This window comes from Rutilus rutilus (assembly GCF_951802725.1).
Source record: "Rutilus rutilus genome assembly, chromosome: 17".
Classification (NCBI taxonomy): Eukaryota; Metazoa; Chordata; class Actinopteri; order Cypriniformes; family Leuciscidae; genus Rutilus; species Rutilus rutilus.
Genome location: NC_140230.1, coordinates 32181468 through 32202404, shown reverse-complemented (window position 1 = coordinate 32202404; position 20937 = coordinate 32181468). Strand labels below are relative to the sequence as shown.

At 38.3% G+C, this 20937-nt stretch overlaps 1 protein-coding gene across 2 annotated transcripts in view; it reads right to left on the bottom strand.

The window, feature by feature from the left end:
- Nucleotides 1-2525: 2525 nt before the first annotated feature.
- nr2f5 (nuclear receptor subfamily 2, group F, member 5) overlaps nucleotides 2526-20937 on the bottom strand; it is a 45924-nt gene continuing 27512 nt past the window's right edge. The window contains exons 3-6 of one of the 2 annotated variants that reach the window (XM_084384757.1): nucleotides 20634-20750; nucleotides 5972-6252; nucleotides 5573-5819; nucleotides 2526-4081 (exon numbers count right to left, since the gene is read on the bottom strand). In XM_084384757.1, coding sequence (XP_084240883.1) covers nucleotides 3765-4081; nucleotides 5573-5819; nucleotides 5972-6252; nucleotides 20634-20637 — 849 coding nt within the window. In that variant the 5' untranslated portion in view covers nucleotides 20638-20750 and the 3' untranslated portion in view covers nucleotides 2526-3764. Of the gene's footprint in view, nucleotides 4082-5572; nucleotides 5820-5971; nucleotides 6253-14276; nucleotides 15297-20633; nucleotides 20751-20937 lie in introns of those variants that run through there. The other variant, XM_084384756.1, reaches the window with a different exon arrangement.

The following is a 20937-nucleotide window of genomic DNA, read 5'->3' as shown; positions in this document are numbered from 1 at the left end:
ACTGACATATTTTAAGATATGTCACTGCAAGTTCCTGTCAGTTAAGACAGCTCAAACATGCATTTTAGTCTGGGACTAGACTTAAGCCTTGTCTGTGAATTTTTGGGTGAACTGTTCCTTTAAGAGCTGCCTAGTTCTCACAGCCTAATAAAAATCTATAATACAGGCTTTCATAGTTTTGAATAATTCACATATTACAGAATGAGAAACATACCGACCACTCTTGCATCCCCATTTGAGAATCTAAAAATGTAAAGTTCGAAGGGAGATTTTCAAGTCTCTAAATAGAAGATATTTAGGGTGTGTAATAATGAAACGCTTGCACTTTGGTAATCACTATTTGAGAGTTGCCCTGGGGCAGTTGGGAGGCAATGCAACGCCATTAATATTGATGCCCTGTGGCTTAACTGGGTTTTTGGAGGGACTTTCTCCCACATCAATATTGATGCCATTGCCATATATCCTCGTCAGGCCCTCTTTAAGGATTTATAACAGCTAACAGAAAGGGTAGACGACTTTGTTAAAATGCTGAGGAAGTTTTGGTCCCAGTGACTGTGCTGGAAGAATTTCTTTTAGTCACAGTCATTAGTTTTATGGGATTGGGATTGCTTCCAGGAAGGGTGCTTTGGAAAACGAAATTGATTTCATTTTCAAATGAAAAACTCCTTAGTAAATGGGGTTTTGATTTCAGCGCTCCTGATAAGCAATTGTCCCAAATTTCTCCAGTATGGCTTTGTGTGCTCCCTAAAACAGCCACAGGGCAGGAGCTCCGCTTCAGCAGCTGCCTTCCTGACAGTGAGCCAAAAATGAGAGACCTCGTATGCACAAAGACTGACCTCAATTCAGTTTGACGTCTCAACTATTGATTTGGCTGGCCGAACCTCCCAGAGTCAGACCGTTTGCCCTTGTGGCCAATGTTCAAGTTTAAGCGCTATAGCTGCGGGCGACTTCATTCTTAACATTCGATATTTGTATTGCTATAGTTCATCCAGGCCTCTTGTTAAATTGAGATTGTCACATCAGTTAGAGGTTAAACGTGTGTGACTCAAGCACTTCTCAACAACACCCCATTTGTTTGCTATAGTAGAGTTTGGAACAATCACTGCCACGTCTGAATGATTTATGGGGCATGACTCCAGATTTGTCATTTAAACCACAAGCTGAGACATCACATGACTATTAAAACATGTCACGGTCTAAACAATGGTAAAATTGAAACTGAATTTTTATCAGTCCGTAGATGTAAAATACATTAAGAATCCTTATAGTTGCTTGAAATATGTATGAGATGATAAAAACCAACATGCATCTACATTCAGACATTTATCTTACCCCCCGGGGCACATGGAGCTGCAAATATATTTTATATTCACAGTGAGGTCATATTGCATGATGTAGAGGTGAGGAGGTCACTGTTGAGCTGGAGTGACAGGTATGAAATGAAGGTACAAGTCATTTTCATACTAGCTGCTCTAATGCTGGAAGGGGTCTGGAGGCCACAAGCATGACTTATAACCCTGCCAACAGAGCTCTAAACATTATGCATTACTGAATATTTTCTAAAAGAATTGTATGAAATTGTTTTGTTTTTTTAATATATATTCTATTATCTTAAAAACAGGTGTTTAGTTGCCTTAAAAATGATATAATATAGTTAAATAATATAAATAATGAATTAAATAATCTTTATTTACAATATAATTATATAATATAAATAATCTTTCAATTATTTAGTTCATATTTATTGCCCCCAAACTAAATTGATTTAACGTATTCAGTGATCTTAAAAGATCACAATGGCGTTAGTTTCAATCACGCCCTATAAATTCCCATAATGCACCATTGAAAAAAACAAACAAACAACACACAGCTGCTCACTATATTCACTTACTGAAAATGAAATCACCAGTGTCCCCATGTTAATGGATCAAGGCTCTTGTGCCTGAATTCATTTTTTAGATACAAAGATTCACATCATATGGAACCATATAGTGAAATGAGACACAGAGAAAATAGCTGAAGAACATTTTGGGAAAAACATTAAAAAAACATAAAAAGCTGAAGAACATTTTGCGTATAAGCTTTGACTGAAATGGGGGAAAATGACATAAAGAATCAAACACTTCAAAATAAGTAAATATTTTAGCATTTTTGAAAAATCCACTAAAAAGAATGACCAACATAAAGTAATGCATTACGATGGCATAGAAGTCATGGGAAAACCTGAAACATTTTGTGGTTTGATCAGATTAAAGTTGACCTATTTGAGCTGATAGAACCAAACATCCTGGTAAAATAGTCCTTACCATCCATTATGGTGGTGGGAACATTATGAGGAAAACCTATTTTAGTCAACCCAGATACATCTGCATTTTGGGTTCAAATCCATTTATACTTGCAAAAATGGCTCAAAAGTAACACATGCCTACAGTAAATCTATAAAGGAGTGGTTTAAAAGGTTATGGCCCAAACCAGAATAAAAAAATAAAAATAAAAAAACAGGAACAAAATGCCAACAGCAGCAATTCTGTGAATGACAGATTTTATTTCATTGATTCATTTCTCCAAACCTAAAATACAGAAAAACATACTTTGATAGAAATATTCTGTGAACTAATACAACAGGTCCTGCTTTCAAAGGTCCCAATGGCTTTTATATCCAAATGCTGCCTTAAAAGCTGTAGTGCCATGTTAAAAAAAAAATGTGACAGCGGGGTTTAAACATATTGAGACGAGTGAGAAAGTAACAAAAAACTTGATGAAACCAACAGTATGCTACACAAAATACCTGGTCATCAAAGGCAGACTATTGGCATAATTGAGGTCTTGAGTTTATCGAGTGAATTAGGGTAATCGGTGTCATTTTGTGTGGTTGCCTGTCACCTCAACACTCTCCTTGATCAAATGAGACTAAATGAGACTAGAATATGGTAAAGTTAGCATAGACTTGGTTGGGTTGGACACATCAGAGCTTTCCTGACATTCCCCTAATGTTTCAGAATACCTTATTTTACCCTAGTGTTTTTCTTGATGCTACAGGAGATTTTAAATACACCTGTATTTAACAAGACGCATGTGCTCGATACGGCAACATTCTGTCTGGATGTGCTGAATATTTGGATGTAGCTGAGAAAAGCACGGAAAGTGAGGGTTATCTGGCTGGTTTCAAGTGCCTCTTTCAAGTCCTTCCACTTCATCTGAGACCTAAATGCAAAAATCAACTAGACAAACGAAATTTCACCTCAGTCATCGGTTCCACAAAATACTCCCGAGAGTTCAGATGCCGGTCCTACTTTGGCAATGGCTTTCTCTCGGTTTTTACTGGGGATGGAATACAAACTTCCACCACCCCATATTCAGCTGCTGGGATCTTAGTTTCAGTTTTTACTTCACCACACACATACGGACAGAATCTTGACTCTCCCGTTAATACAAGTGGTGTAGTTTCCAAGGTCCGTCTACAGTTAATAGCTTTTCTGGTAAAGTTTTGGCATCAGCTTTAATGGCTTCTGGTTGAGTCAAAATCAGGAATGGACACTGCACTTTGGGCCAAACAGTCCTTGTTCATAGAAAACCTCTGTGGGAAACAGTTCGGTGTCTGTTTGAACGCTGTGGTCCATTCCCATTGACGGAACAAACGGCTGGTGCTTCAGATAAGTGAGCGGTGATGATGTGGCAGAAAGGGGCGTGGCTTGCTGACAGATTCCCTGTATCGGCCATGACCCCATGGAGGTGGGGGTGTGATATGGATTATGAGGGCGGGATCAGGGCCCGTTCTCGTTGTAATGGATTGAGATGGGCCGGTCTCTCTGGACGGGCATGTAAGGCCAGTTGTAGCTGGAGCCGGAAAGCAGCATGTCCCGCAGCAGGGTCTCGATGGGTGTTTTACCAACCAGCCGCACAAAGAACAGCTGTTCGATAACAGGAGAAGAAACTATGCGCAGGGAGGGTAGCCGTAACAACAGGCGGCCGAATCGGTTGGGTTGATTGGGGTATTGGTTTCGCACGTACTCTTCAAGAGCACACTGGGACTTCTCCTGGATGCTCTCCACATGGGCCACATCAGACAGACCCATGGCATCTAAAGTAGAAAGTAAAAGCAGATGGGAAAATTAAGGAATACTGTACTTCCAATGTGTGTTTCTTTTGCAGTTGTTTCATTGAAATGAATTGGCCACACCCTACTGGTGAACTGGAATTTGAATTGAAATGACAGGAAGAGAAATTTTCAAAATTGCAATTCAAATAAATTCAACACAGGTAATGCATTCTGTTCATCCATCCACCCACCCATATTTAAATGAAGCACAGCGGCAAGTGCATTAACTCCTGCTTAAACTGGATTGTGGGTGCTTACTGAAAAAGACACAGCTGAAATACTCAAGTGTGTAAAATTGCAGGGTTTTAACCAATGACCTCCTTTGCCTTTCTCTCTGTTATGCTACCCATCATTGGTGTACTTGTACACTTGATCCTGCTGAGCTTCAGTTCTGATAACAAAAGATTAATTGCTTCATATTTCTATGCGGGCGAGGATACCCGCTGAGCAGGACACAACCGCCACTTCTGTCTATGTCCCATGAGTCCAGATAAAGACATCTATAGTTACTGTAGGCAGCGTTTTGTAAGGGGGGCACTGATGTGTCAGTCCCTGGCGTAATGTCAGCGCTGACAAGCCTTGCGTGCTTCTGCGCCAGTCCCCCTTACGCTGGCGTTACATGGCAAAAGCATCCCCCTCTCTCTTTGTGTTTCACAGTGTGAACACACGCTGGGAGCTGCCACCGCACCGCGTCGGGCAATCGGGGCGACTGGCTGACATTAGAGGCCTGTCGAGCGATGTGAGGTGATAGGAGGTTTGGGCTGAGGTTACGGGCCACAAGAGTTTGTCTGTCCCTGTTAGCTCATGCCGGCAGGTCTCGGCAGGGGGTGGAGGGGGCTTTGGCTGGAATTGCAGGATGGATCACATTGATGCCCTGGGCTACAGAGGTTATGTAGGTCACAGCCAGACTGAAGCGAATCCTTCTTTCCACAACTCAGCATGCATAATTCAGCCATGTTGGTGGAAGTTGAGTTGGGGCGGGGGCCTGCTTGCCTGGTTTCAATAATAGATGGAAGCATGAAGGATTGAGTGATTAAAAAAAAAAGAATCGAGAGCGGTGGGTTCAGCCATCCATTTGGAAAAGTGTAGGTCTGGGCAGGAAAAGGATTTCTGACAGGTAGAGCAGGGAATCAGAAATAATCTAAGCCAGTGGGCAAGACATCTCCGAATCTGAAGCTCTGTGCCAAAGCGATTGGTGTTTTGCACTTTTTTGTTTTTAATGTTTTGGGTGTAACACTTTATATATAACCAGGTAAATTTTCTATTTATTCATTAATTTACCACCAAACACAATTTAAAGCCTCACGAAAAACCTCCAAATAGTCAATACTGACAACTAGACATAAAAAGATCAACAAAACAGCCCAGATGTTGTCATTTTAAATGGTATTATTGAGGTTAACTCTGTGACTCATAATTGACATGTAGTAAATACTAATCAAACCAAGTAGTCTAAAGGCAAGTTATTCTTACCAGAGGTGAAGAGTACGATGGACTTCAGGCAGGAGTACTCGGCCGTGTCTACCTGAAGGGCTTTTAGTTTCTCCACCTGCTCTTGGAAGACGCGTATGTGGTCCATGAAGGCCACCACCCGCTCGGCTGACATGGGAGAGGCGTGTAGACCAGCAGCGGCCAGCAGGGGCGCAACGTGCAGCGGCATAGAGCACTGAGCAGCATTCAGAACAAACAGCTCACTCCACGACATGCGTAAGAGCGCCACCTACACAAAAATATAATACAATTATTAATTATTTGATTACATTTTAAATTGAACATTGCAGTCTTTTATTACATTGCTCTCACCATTGTTATAGCAATAAACCAGCCCCCCCCCCCCCCCCCTCCAGGAGAGTCCTGACAAATTTGCTTTACCTGGTCCATGAGCTGTAGGTCAGGAAAGAAAGGGATGTTCTTCGCCCACTCCACGGCACTGAAGAGCAAACGGGCGGCCAATTCACAGATGTTCTCGATGCCCATTAGGTTGTTGGATTGCATACACTGGGCTCCATAGCGTGAGGTGGGGTACGGCTCGGCCCGTAGAAGCAGAGAGATGAAGCCCGAAAGGTACGGCTGCCCGTTGTATGGGTCACTCCCGTTGCTCAGGTACTGTCCTGGACTGGTCTGCGAGTTGGACATACGACCCCTTTGGACAGCTGAGGAAGTGAAAATAAAAAGCATAATAAAAGAGCCATTAGAAGTGGATATTAATGTGTTTACTTGCAAACACAACCAGATCCATTCACCAGAATAGATCAAGCCAAGTCTCCTTCTGCTTTCTAATGTCTAAGTGAATGAAGTCATTGCATCTGTGAAACCCATCAGAGTGATGCCGACCCCTTTGCTATACATCAGTGAATAATGAGTGAGTGAACACTATGGGTGAAATTAGGTTTTTCACACTTCCTCAAACAAATGGTTCAGCCAGAGGCGAAGGGCAAAACAGAGGCCATTCCTGCAACGGTGCAGCTCACTGCCCATTTGGGAAACACCTGTTTAACTATCCTGCTGTCTGGCCAATAACTCCATTTACTATAAACCAGAGGAAGCATGAAATGAACACCGAATGAAAGAGAGAGAGAGAGCGAGTGACAAAAACCCCGAGGAAAATGTTATTGCTTTATGTTTCTTAGACATAATAGAGTTTCATGTAAGTATCAACTTTATCTTAGTTGTTTCTCATAAATGACAGATCTGGACCTGGATGTATCATCATAGTTTTATTATCATAATTTGAGTAGTATATATATATTTTTCTGATATATTTTGAAATGCTTTAAAGGGGTCATAGCATATATGTAAAATTATAATTGTTATTAGTTATTTAGTGTGTGTGTATATGTTTATGTATGTATATATATATATATATATATATATATATAATGTATATGTGTGTATGTATGTGTGTGTGTGTATATATATATATATATATATATATCTATCACAATAGACATAAAAGGAAGGAACAGTAGCAAACAATGCTCTCATTATGATATGAAATACAATACTTCCTTTAGGAAGGAAGGAAGAGAAAGTGGAGAAACAGGGGTAAAAATTTGCGGTAGGTAAGATTTTATTTATGTTTTTGAAAGAAGTCTCTTATGCTCACCGAGGCTGCATTTATTTGATCAACAATACTGTAAAAACAGTAATATTGTGAAATACTATTTCTGTTTTAATATATTTTAAATATGCTGAATTGCTGCTCAAGAAACATTTCTTATTATTATCAGTCTTATTCAATATTTTTGTGGAAACCCTAATACCATTTCTTTCAGGATTCTATGATGAATAGAAAGCTCAAAAGAACAGCATTTATTTGAAATAGATTTTTATAAAAAAAATATAAATGTCTTTAGTCACTTTTGATCAATTTAATGCATCCTTGCTAAATAAACATATTAATGACTTTCTGACCCCAGAATTTTCAACAGTAGTGTAAACAGTATCTGGAGAATTAAAATTTCTTTATCAATTCCAGTTCAGATAAAAGCCAAACACTGGCATGTTAAATTAAAGGTGAGGTGGGTCATTTCTACACCACTATTTGCACCAAACAGAATTGCAATCAGTTTGTTTGAGCAGCCAGACTGAGTTTGATATAAGAACTTTGAGTTTGGGGACAGGACTACCTGCTAGTCCAAAACAAATTCAGGAAAGGGGATTTTGGAGGTTTGAGAATGTAAAATGGACCCATTTCTCTCTGCATAAAACAGGAAAACTTTTTTTTTTTTTTTTTTTTAAAGAGCACTCAGGCCCTCTAGCAGCATTATTTAGTCAGAGCCAAAGTTGACCTGCATTCTTATGAGGCTCTGAAAAATCTAAATCGTGACCGTGCTTCACGTGTGTCATGGAATTAACACACCACTTACACTCAGAGGTCAAAGGTTAACAAAGCTGGACTTTCCAGTTCCTCGTTTGCGTTCTCTCCTGAAACTGGTTGTGATGGCGCTCCGGCATGCCATAAGACGAGGAGGGCGGGGGAAGGTGCACAATATTTGCTGAGCAAAAATGTGTGACATTGAGGTGTTGGACCACATTTCTGCACAAACATTTAACGTCACTCAGGTGTGCAAATCCATTGCCTGAATCATTTTGAATTAGGAGCAAGTCACACTTGAACAAATAAAACAGAGGCGCATGATGTGACAGAATATGAAAAGTGAATCTGAACAGTCTGAATTTTACAGCATTCTTAAACTTACTCTTAACATTGAGCAGTGTAATTTTACTATTATTCATATATTATTATGTTTATTAGTATTTTGAATTAGCTTTTATTTTTATATTTTCATGTTTCATTAAGTTTGAGTTTTTCATCTAATATTTTTATTTAATTTCATTTCAGCAAAATTTCAATCAATGAACATTTTTTAATATACAGTTTTAGTTCATAACAACACCGATTATCAGCAGAACAATAGAATAAAACTTTTTGTTATGCCTCCGTTTTTTGAGTTGGATATGATGCAAAATCTTAAGCATCGTAACATTTCCTTGTTTTACAGTTTTTCAAAACCCTAAAACGTAAAAAAAAAAAAAATCTAGGCCTCTCAGACTTTTTGACACTGCTGTATTTGAAGAATCATAAAGCATTATGTTACACGGCAAATCAGAGTCTCCTCTGGCGGAGGTCACCTGTTCAAATGGGTTGAACAGCAGGATTAGCCAATCGACCAGGTGGCAGGGTGATATTTACCCAAACCCCACAGAGAGCCGTCACATTTGGACTTTGCTATGATCCTGTCTATTATTAATGTTTACTTTCCATTGACCTATATTTCACCCTGCACATGGGAAGCGAGTGACTTACAGGTCATGGGATGAAGTCACAGTTTCAGCACGTTTCCTGAGACGCTCGGCAACGGCAGCACATGGCGGACATGCACTGTTAACTACTGTACATCTGCATGCATGCTGCTAACATCCAATCCTCTTACAATGTGACATTTTCACATCTCAGGCTATTCTGCATGAAATTGGTTACTAGGTGGCTGCTTGCAAGTGTTATTTTAGTGTCTATAATCGTTTTTATTATTAATGGTATGAATATTTAATTTTCATTTTAGTTAAGTTTTTTTAATTGTGTCGTGTTTTTATTAGTTTTATTTTAAAGTACCACTATTATGCAATTTTAAAAGTTCCTAATTTTGTTTTGGAGGACTCCTACAACAGGTTAACATGCATCCAAGGTCAAAAAACACTTTAATTTTCTCATAATATACATTGCAGTTCATTAAATGATTCTCTCTCTCTAAACCCCTCCTTTCTGAGACCCTACTGTGCTCTGATTGGTCAGATGGCTCAGTTTATTGTGCTTGGTCGACCACTTACACCGTGTGTCAGTAACGAAATGCCCATTACCATATCTGAATTTCAGCACTGGATGCATCGGGGCTTGATACGCAGTGATACGAACATAAACAATGGCGTCGGTTTTACCATATCAATTCCAGCACGAGTCCTCATTTAGAAGAGCATTTAAAGTGGATTTGCAGCGCAGAAAACCGCATCTTCTCGACATGTCATCAACACAAACCAAACTCTTCCAGGCCTCAGCGACAACTACAGTGTTTGAGGGCGGATCAAAGTAAACATTGTTTACGGGCACCCAATGAAGACCATAGGCTGGTAATGCAATTTTGCTAATTTGATTCAAACCTACGTAACAGGAAGTAAGACTGGAAATGCTGACGACTCGTTTCAGGAGTTCAGAATCGATTCTTTCTTTTAGTAGGAGTCATGCACTCTGATCTTCAAAACTTTGCCGACATTTTTCACAAACAACTATATTACACACGAATATAGGTTATATTCGAATATGTCGCTCAAATTCCTCACTCAATGTAAGTCTGTGAGATTTTGTATGCTAGCCCTTTTGCATGTGAATGTCAGACTTTCTTAAGTCAGTGGCCGTTTTCTAGTTTTGACAAAGGTCACGGCCTTGCACAAGGAACATTCCAGCAGATGCACGTACTTGCAGAAGCCTGTGGAACTGACAAGGCAATCAAGCTGCTTTCTTTCAATCAGAGGCGCCCTTTGTCAGGCTGGAATGTCAGTCATCATGTCAAGAGCAGCCGTAAGGTGTAAACACAGGTAGAGCGATCGAAGATGAAGAGTGCTAGGAGGAAGATCATCTCTGAACGCGCTTGGCTGAATCCTTCAGGTCTTGAGTTGCTACATTACAGGTTCTTCAGATTTATGTGTTGGTGCAAGGTAAAAGGATTCTGTTATTCACATTTAGGCTCCATGAAGGTTTTTCAGAAATTTTCCCTTGTGTTGCAAGAAATGAGTTTGGAACAACCTGAAGATGAGTAAATAATGATGACAGATGTTTCACATCAAAACTGATGCACTTCTGGGTTTTTCGAAGTTTCTACAGAACATCCCCAGAAGGTTATCTCTTGTGTAAAATCAGGCTGCAAAACCATCTAGTTTTTTCATAAGAGACAAGGTCACATTCTGTTGTTTGAAATCTCCACTAAAAAGTACATGTGTACGGGAGGGTCTCAGTGGAAACAGCAGCGTGATTCTGCCCCATTCATTACTAAACGCATGTGATGAACTCGTAGGAGGAGAGAGTGGGATTTCTGAGTGCTGCGGAACACAAAGAACCTTAGAACGAAATGCGTATGACCTCATCCATAACAAGCATTAGTTATGCAAACGTTCAAGAGTTTCAAGGCTACTAATGATCTATACTATCAAAGCATTATCTGACTGATACCTGAACCATTTACTTTTTTTTGAAGAACGATGATTACAAAATGTCTAAACATATGTTCAGTCTGGCTTGTTCATCTAATCCTTTCAATCATATTCCAAGGATATATAAGCATCTGCTTACCTCAATCCTATTACAATTCAACCACCTTTATTCCTATCCTAATACATTTATAATCTATTAACCTCGCTATGCATTAATACTGCTATCTTTCTTTCATCAAGTAGTGCAGGGAGGTACTGTATCTTAGGATGTGTTCACACTTTTTTGGTCCGGACCAAAAAAATAAACTTAGCCCTGACGCATTTTAACACAGAACCTCAAGTCATAGGGATGTGTTCACAACCTGATTGGTTGGCTTTTATAACATATATTTCGCAATGGGACTTACCGAACATCCAAAACAATGCTGTGTGCTGAGCTAAATGCACTCGTTGTATGTGCATAGCCGACACATGATGGTATTTGGACCAGCTGAGAACTCGTGAAGAACTTATAAAATGTGTAAAGGAGTCAAAACAACGTCAGGAATCCCTCCGTCACACACAAACAAAGATCTGCTGCGAGGAGACGCGGTTCTGATGCTGTACCGAACTGTGATGGGAAACATTGTGACTATGACGCTGTGCTTGAGCATTCTGTCCTTTTTAGGGTCACATCTTGTGACATCATGTCCCGTTTTTGGTTTGTTTACACGTCTTTGGTCCGTGTTGCGTTCATATTTCAGTCGAACCGCAGCAGAGTTCGTTTAGAAGCAGACGAGACCCATCTTTTCAGCCTCTCGTTCCGCTTGTTTGGTGCACCAGTTCAGATGGCAGCGTTCACACTTGTTCAAATGAACCGCACTAACTGAGCAATCGCACGAGGGTTTGTTTTAATCAAACCAAACATACAAAGTGTGAACATGTTCTAAGAGCTCAAGTCCTGTGCTGTCTATATCACACTCATAGATTACATGAACTAGTGAATTTGTGAGAGACAAATTATTAGCAGGATTCAACCAATAGAAGAAAAGCCAGTTCTGTGAGTTACAGAATCTGAACTGCTAAAAGACGTTTTTTTGAAGTTTCATGTAAAATACAATGTTGAGAACCCAAGAGGCGACACCAAAGTGGAAGTTGTATCACAAATCATGAATATATCATATTTATATCGTTTATTCATTTATCTGCATACGTATTTAACAAAAACTGATCTAGTTTGAATCTGTAATGTGTGAATGTTAATCATAAATCTCATGCACAAGGACCAAAGTATCTGAGCCAAGTGTTTTGTTTGTTTGGCTCAAATTGTGTTATGAATGCAGAATATCTGTAATGGCTCGGTACAAGGTGCTTCTCTTCGCGAGTGACTGAATTGCATAATTCAGAGGAGATATCATTTATGAATGAAAAGAAGCAGCGAGGCTGCATGTGTTCCTGTCTACATCTATTTTGTCTGTACAAGTGCAACACACACTGTATAAAGTATCTTTCAAAGTTGTAAATAAACCAAAGATTATTAGAGTACAAGAAAATACTATTTCAGTTTTTCTTTCTACTACTAGAAACCTAACGGGCCTAAAGAGTGAAGAAAAAAAGTATATTATTGATAAGTGAATGCATGCAGACAGGTAAAACAAGCCATTGTCTTAACATGTTTTAACTGTTGAGGCGGCTGATGTTTTCACAGCTACACAAAGGCATTGTCACTCGAATGATTTCAATGCTTTCATGTTTTAGTTTCAAATAGATTCATCACACTCTAGGGGGTAAGTTGTCACTGTGGAATCTGCTATCAGTTCATTACCATTAAAGAGTAAAACAATTATGAGAGACAATAAAACAATAAATTATTATTAATGCATTATACAAATACTTAAACCAATGTTGAAACCAACAAACAAAACCACTGGGTATTTGGACAACTTTCCTTTGTGACAAATATCCCCAGTCTCCTCTATGCATTAGAAAACTCAACAGAATGATTGGAAAATCCATGAAAGAGCCAATACAATAATGACTGAGTTGAGGTGTTAGAGATGGTTAGTGTCTACTGTGACAGAAATGCAATATTATAACAGGCTACAGAATAATTCTGGGCCATATTCCTCATTGAGACTCACACAGATAGCTCAAAGGTCAACCGACAAGAGAATCAGGAGACTGAATGTTCTTTCAGTCTGAACTCTGAAGACATGACTAGATGAATTTTCCCTGCAGTGATTTTCATAAACCCAAACGAATTAGGATCTTTGCTACATTTGAATTAAACCTGACTTTGCAAACTGATCATGCCACAAATTACTATTTAGACTCCAAATGTCTCATCTTAATCTGCAAACAAGGAAATTTGTTGTTTGATTTGTAAAAAATTATCATATTTTTTCTCTTGCAGTTGAATGTTATTTGCACAATTAAACAACCAAATAGTCAAGATTAGTCTGAATTATATTTTCAAACAAACACATTATTAAATATATAATTAAATTAAATTGGTGCTGCAATGAGCTTTTAAACAAATCCATCCATTACTACTAAATTCTACACTTATATTCATCATTCTTATGTATATGTCCTTTTCTTGAGCGGCTATTTTGTTTTTTGGAGATTAAAAAAGTTTTTGGTGTTACATTGCAGGTTATTCAGGTTATACTATGTTTTTTTGGGTACTTAAAGCAACAGTAGATATTTACTGTAGAATAAAAAGTTATTTGAGGAACTTAGAACTTATTTGTGTAATTTATGCAAGATTTAAGTGAGTTTTGATCAGATTTCAGAGTTTCGTATAAAAAGTTTTCCTCAGTAGTAAGTTGAAAAGGTGCAATGAAGTCATCACCACTTTGATTTCACAAGCAGCAATTCCATTTAAACTTTAAAATATGTTTCTACTGTAAAAGAAAATTACATTGCGTGTAAAAAAGGGTCACTTATACAAAAATGTTCCCCAAAAATATCAGTTAAACCAGTTACTCTGGTAACATGATATCTGTCACCTCAGACATCAAGATATGTTTAAGAAAGAAACAGCCTATTCTGTTTAAAAGACATCTCTTTGATTTATGATTACAATAACATTTCCAATTAGAACCAAAATGTCTAATATGTTTTTTTGTTTTTTTGTTTTTTTTTGGAAAACCACTGGTGCTTAATTAACCCAGATAACAAAACTGATTGGAAGAATGTCAACTTTCTGCAATCAAGAACTATTTTAAATCTCCAAAGAACCATATCAACAACTCAAGAACCCTATACAACCAAAATGATCTTGATTAGAAGAGCTGAACATAAGAACCACTATAACCATTATTTCAAAGTAGCCTACAATGGATTGGTTTGATACCATTTTATAACGTCTCCCAGTTTCAACTATATAGCATTTGAATCATTTCACATTTCTGATCAGATTTGTCTTACTACAGCTGTTAAATGTGTATTTGTCAATTGCACGCACCAGTTAAACACTGTGAGATCTTACCCTCTCTCCTCATTCCGACTTTCAAGCACTTCTTCAGCCGGCAATACTGGCACTGGTTCCGATGGTGCTGGTCAATGGGACAGTCGCGGTTCCCCCGGCAGGTGTAACTCAGGTTCCGTCTCACCGAGCGCTTGAAGAAGCTCTTGCACCCCTCGCACGTAAACTGGCCGTAGTGTTTGCCGCTGGACTTGTCCCCGCACACCATGCAGTCCACGTTGGGAATTTTGTCCCCGGAGAGCGCGTCGTTGCCCGGGGTTGAACCTGAGGGAGTTCCCGGTGTCCCGCCGGGCTCCTGACTGCACATTTGCAGCTGGGACCCGGGATCAGTCGAAATGTTCTCTTGCCACTGATTTACTACCATTGCCATGCTATCCCGCAACACTTTCTGTGGTAACGACCGATACAATGCAACTCCTTTCAAGCGGGGAGGAGGAGATCGAGACGAGGCGCGCGGCGCTTCCCCACCTCAGAGATCTTTCTACGACACAAACTTTAATTCTCTACTCACAATTGTTCTTGGAATATTTACAAAGTAAACGAGAGGGTGGCATAATTATTGCGTGAGAAATCCCCAAAACATGTTCCAAGTTTCAGTCGCTCCGAATACGGTCAGTTTTGCGCGAGAATGTCCGAGCGCGTACGTCGCGTCACGAGAGGACCATCCGTGTTTGAAACTTCACGATCTTCTCGAAATCCCACGTGTGAAGTTTAATGTGAGATTGTGAGACTTATTATTATTAGGTATTTAACGGAAACTATAAAAGAAAGCGTTTTCCAATACTCATACTGACACCATACCTAGTCGTAATCTTCGTCTGAACAAGACAGCATGCGAAATATTATTGTGAAAAAACGTGTAAATAAAATGAAAATGAATAAACGCTATGAGTTCTTTCCATATGACACAATTCTTTGTACCAGGAAAGTCCCTAAATAATCCGTCAAGACTTGTAGGTTGTTTAGAAGAGGAGATTCACTGCGTTTCACCCGCCAGCTGTCCGATTCATCTCTGAGAAGCGTAGTTAAGAATTCGGTGAAAGTGACACTAAACAGCCGTGGTTCCTGAAGCTCCGCCCACCACATTGCATATAAGGACATAGTGACCATATTAGTGTATGACGCCTTCACACGGGGCGGGGCTTGGATACGCTAAGCTCCTCAACTGGTCAGTGGAGGTGCTAGAAAAAAAGTCTTTGTCCAATTGGACAAAGGCGCTGCTCTTGCACAATTAATGTGAATTGTTTAACAATCTCAAGCAGAGAGAAACTCAAGAGATCTTGACAAAAAGACATTAACACTGATTATTTTTCATTATCATTATTTGCCGGGACAAAAAAGAGGTAGGCCTACTGAAAGTGAGAATTCCTCAGTTTTAATCTGTTATCTAACAATTTTGTTTTGATTAAACGATTCATTTAGATAGGCCTATGTGCAGAAACTGTCTTTTGATGTTTTCAAAAACTATGCACATTTGCACTTTCATCAGAACAGTTCATCACCCAAAAATATTGTTAGAAAACAAGTATCGTTTACTGTATGTTACATTTCATCATAACAGATTTCAGATTTTAATTCAATCCAATACATGTTTGCTTTGTGCACTTTTAATTTCAGTGCATAGAACAGAAATATATAATGCTAAATAAGCAAATAAACGAGCAAAAAAAAAAAAAAAAATGATGGAATTATTTGTTAGCTACCTTGTTTTTATAAGCGTGTCGTTGAGGTGTTGGAGTTTACACCATTTGACAAAGGCTCCTCGCAGGAGACTTCGCTTCTGTTAGTTTAGTCTGTAATGAGCATACTGGGAATCTGTTAAAGCACAAAAGGCCACAGTGTAAATTACAGTGACATGCACTGGGTTTTACCATTACACCTTAAAGCTGTGAGGAAGTGTAAACGTTAAAGACATTGAACTAACTGATGCCATAATTTACTATTTTAAGCCTTGTTTATATGCACATAAATGTGCATCTGTTGTAAATGATTCAGCGTTACTTCAACAAGAATAAATTAGGATCGTCTTAAAAATTAGATTGTGTAAAATCATGTAGTAAATGTGGACTGGATTTATTTTTAGGAATCTGTAATTCCTCCTTATTGTAATGCACTTCGGATCAGCTGTGGTTGTGTTAAATGTGCTCTATAAATAAAGTTTGGCTTGACTTTACTGCTTAATTAAAACACTGCATTTGCTTTTTACAACGTACAACCTTTTTATTAGCGTTTGTAATGAATCCAACTATTTTCAGACAGAAAAGTTTAAATGCTCTTCTTTTTGCCAGCACTTTGTCATATCATGGAAATTATATTTATGAGGAAACTCATACACTCTTACAAATAAGGTTCCAAAAGAGAACCTTCACAGTGAAGAACCATTTCAGGTTCCCCAAAGAAGCGTCCAGTTCGACAACTTTTTATTTTATTTTCTTAGTGTGAAGAACATTTTAATAATATAAAAAATATTTTGTGCAATGGAAAGGTTTCATGGATTTTAAAGGTTCTTCGTGGAACCATAGATGCCAATAAAGAACCTTTATTTTTAAGAGTATAAGTATCTAGGAAAAACATTTAACTGTAACTCTGATAAACAGTACACATTCCTAATACAGTGTACATGATTTGGATAAGCAAATAGAGGTCAAATAGAGGTAATGGAAATGTTTAAAGTAATCACAATGCAACAAGTACTAAATAAGACTGCTTTGTTAGCAAGATATATTGTTTTACCATGTCCACTGTTGGTTAATGCATTACAAGTAATGAAAGCTAAGTAATCAGATTACTTTTTCAAGTAACTAGTAAAGTAATGCATTACTTTACATTTACATCAAAATACTTTTTTTTTTTTTAAATACTGTTTTTTGAATGCAAGTTACTTTGTTTTCCCATTTATTGTCTGAGAGCTCTTCTGTCCCCATGTTGAGAGAAGTCGTGAGTAAGTGCAGAGGCGTTGGTATGCTTATGGTTATTGTAGTTATAGCACAGGGGTGTCCAATCCTGCTCCTGAAAGGCCACTATCCTGCAGAGTTCAGCTTCAACCCCAAATAAACACACCTGAAGCAGATAACCAAGGTCTTAGGTACACTGTAAACGTCCAGGCAGGAGTGTTGCGGAGAGTTGGAGCTGAACTCTGCAGGACAGTGGCTCTTCCAGGACCGAGTTTGGACACCCCTGTTCTAGACTAAATGTGAGCAGGCATTTACTCACCTCACTTGCACAAAAACAGATTCAGTATTCCTCGAAATGAATAAAAACAATGAAATGCAAACTCCGAATATTACGCAAACCTGCAATAATTAAATATGTAAAACAACACAAAATATATTTTATGTATTTAATCTCACTTTATTAACCAATGTCTTTGCTGCTGACCTTCGATGTTCAACAGTAAAAATAAGCAAAAATGACTTTAGATAAACATCACATTGGTGTATCATTTTTTATTTTTTGCTTAAGTGAGAGTGTTGAACTTCTCCTGTGTCCTATTCTTCTAAAGTCCAGAATGGCAGCACAGCTGAAAGGTTATACGCATTATGCAATGCATTACTTTCCATAAAAAGTAACAAAGTAATGCAATTTTTAGGAAGTAACGCAATATTGTAGCACATTATAACCTTCCCCAACACTGAATATATCTAAGACGACCTCAATAGCATTGAGAAACATTTATATTTTCCCACCTCCGTCAAAATCTTCCAAAGTCACTGTGGGACATTTCCTCCATTTAGTAAGTGCAGTATTCCATTAACCAGTTTAAACAGTTATGCCTCCCTCTCTGTCCAACATTACATGCAAAGTAAACATTCATCTTTGTGTTGATGCCTTAGCAAAACAATGGCAATAAAACAATCAAAACACTGCCAGCATTATTTACAATGAATTAAAACATGTTTAAATATGAAGCGTATAGTAAATAAATGTAAATGAAAGAAAATGAATTATTTAGATATGCTCACGAAACATATGGTCCCCAATTTAGCAGCATGCAAATAAAAAAGCTCAATGTTATTGTTGTCCCTGTTTAGCACAGCACTTCTAGTGCTAGAGGCCATAAAGTTGGCCTTTAGCTTGGCTTAATTGTTGTCACATGTAACCCTACCTGTCCCCCAATTAGCCTTTTGACTGGCTATTAGATCATTCTGTGGCATACTGACCAAGGGCGTTATTCGGTGGGGGTGGTGATTATGTGTAATTCTATACAGTGATGGCATTTAAAAATGAATGGTTTTCTAATATCATTCAATTAAATTAGAGGTTCAGTTAAAGAACTCACCCTCATGTTGTTTCAAACTGTTGTTTTTTCCTGTGGAACAAAAAAGGAGGGTTTCTGAAGGATCATCATGCTGCTCTTTTCCACAAAGATAGTTTATAGTCATCATTTCTGTCAAGCTCCAAAAGAACATAAAACAGCACAAACGTAGTCCATACAACTTAATCAACTTGTGTCTTTAGTGGTCATAAAATCGCTTAATATGAGTAACATACCAAAAGTTAAAAATGACGTGATCTTGACATGGCACAAGTGAGAACTTGAATCTGGTTTGGAACAACATGGGGGAGAGAGTAAATAGTGAGTGAAAAAATCCCTTTATTGAGCAATACTGAATCGGTAAAAGTGCCACCAGATATCTCTTGTATTGAATGGAGCTATATTGTATGATCATCCCGAGAACAATCATCCGTGTGTCAGATGCATCTCTGGCTCTGACGGATTGTGAAGATGAATGCACTGGTATGAGGTGACTGATGACTGCAGCAACTGGCACAGTGACTCCCGGTTTGAGGTCAGGGAGTAAACATGACCACATAGCATGGCCTAGGAAATGCAAAGGCCACTGGTTTGCAGGTTAATTTATGGAAGCTCTGACAGTTTGTGACCCATGATTCAATGCCTCTGTTTCTGACGTGAAAGACAGCCCAGTCCAAAAATGTACCCATGAACAATCACTTGGGTAACCCGAGTGTGAAGCAAAATATGGTCTGAAGGTCCACTTTTCCAAGTAGTGAATGATCAGTTGTCATCTATTCACCTATTCATAGATCAATTAAAACCTCAGAACAAAGACAAAAATAAATGTTTTGAAACTTGAAAGTATCAACCGTAATCTTAAAATCATACCAATGCATGATCTTAAATTTAGATGATAGATAGATAGATGTTAGTGTCTGTGTCTGTATGCATAATACATCATATTTAATATATATATTCCTTTTTGAAAGAAGTCTCTGATGCTCATCAAACCTGCATTTATTTGATCAAAAATACAGGAAAAACAGTAATATTGTGAAATATTATTACAAATTAAAATAATGTTTTTCTATTTTAATATACTTCAAATTTATTTCTTTGATGCAAAGCTGCATTTTCATCAACCATTACTTCAGTCTTCAGTGTCACATGATCTTTTGGAACCTGCGATGCTTTTTTCAGGATTCATTGATGACTAAAAAGTTAAAAAGAGCAGCATTTATTCAAAATAGAAATCTTTTCTAACAGTATAAATATTTACAATCACTTTTTTATCAAATAAACACATCCATGATTAATAAAATGATTACTTTTTTTTTTTTTTTTAAACAAAGAAAAAAAAAAAATACTGACCCCAAACTTTTGAACGGTGGTGTATATTGTTACAAAAGATTTCTGTACATATATTTTAAGCATACATAGGCATTTGTCTATAAAAATATGAAAGTATTGTCTATGAAAACAGCCAATTTATTATAAGGACAGATTTAAATTTTGGATGAGTGCCTTTACATTTGTGCTTCATATTGCGTTTTGTTCGGACAGTGCCCTCCTTCCTCTGTCCGATTAGAGTTGATTAAGAGGTTAGACGTTGTGAAGCATGGCGTCTTTAACTGAGATTTATCTGTTCCTGTACTGACCCTTATGGGGTTGCCTGCCCTCACCCCAATGTCCTCTAGATTTATTTGGTTATTTGTTTATCTATTCTGAGGAGTCTTGCATGTCTCCCTAATTTTTTTTCCTGTTTATGCATCCAAGTCTCATTTTTCACAGTGGAAGCAATATGAAGCTTTTGCCATGTGCTGATACAGTCAAAATACGGGCAAAGGCACTGATGACCCCCATGACCCGGACACCCGCCTGAAGCACAACCTTCTGCATTGTACCGACTCAACCGACATCTACTAAGACATAACCTCCACCTTTTAAACCAAAATATTTGAGCTATTTTCCTTTAAGCATGATACCACACTACATTCATGAAGGTCTTGAGAACAAAATTAAAGTTTATTAGTTCTTAATTTCTGGGGTTAATGAGCAAAAACTGGTTCTGTCTTTCAAAAAATTCATTTTAGCAACACCAGAACAGGCACTTGTCTACTCACACATTTCTTGTTGGAGTTTTCTGGGCTAAACGGGGAGAGCAACAGTATGTGGCTAGCATGACCTGACATGCCTCTGAAGCTGGAGGGGGTCTTGACCTTTGCTCCCAGGCTTCAAACCTAGGAAGATGAAAAAAAAAAAAAGGGATTGGTTAGGAGGGTGACTCCTTAAACAAGAGCTTCTGTTTTAGACTGGAATGTCAGTTCCATAAAAAGATGCCTATAGAGAAGGAAAAAGCGACCAAAAGTGAACAGAGAGATAATGGAGATATAAAAGAGTGTGTGTGTGGAGTGTGTGGACGGGAGA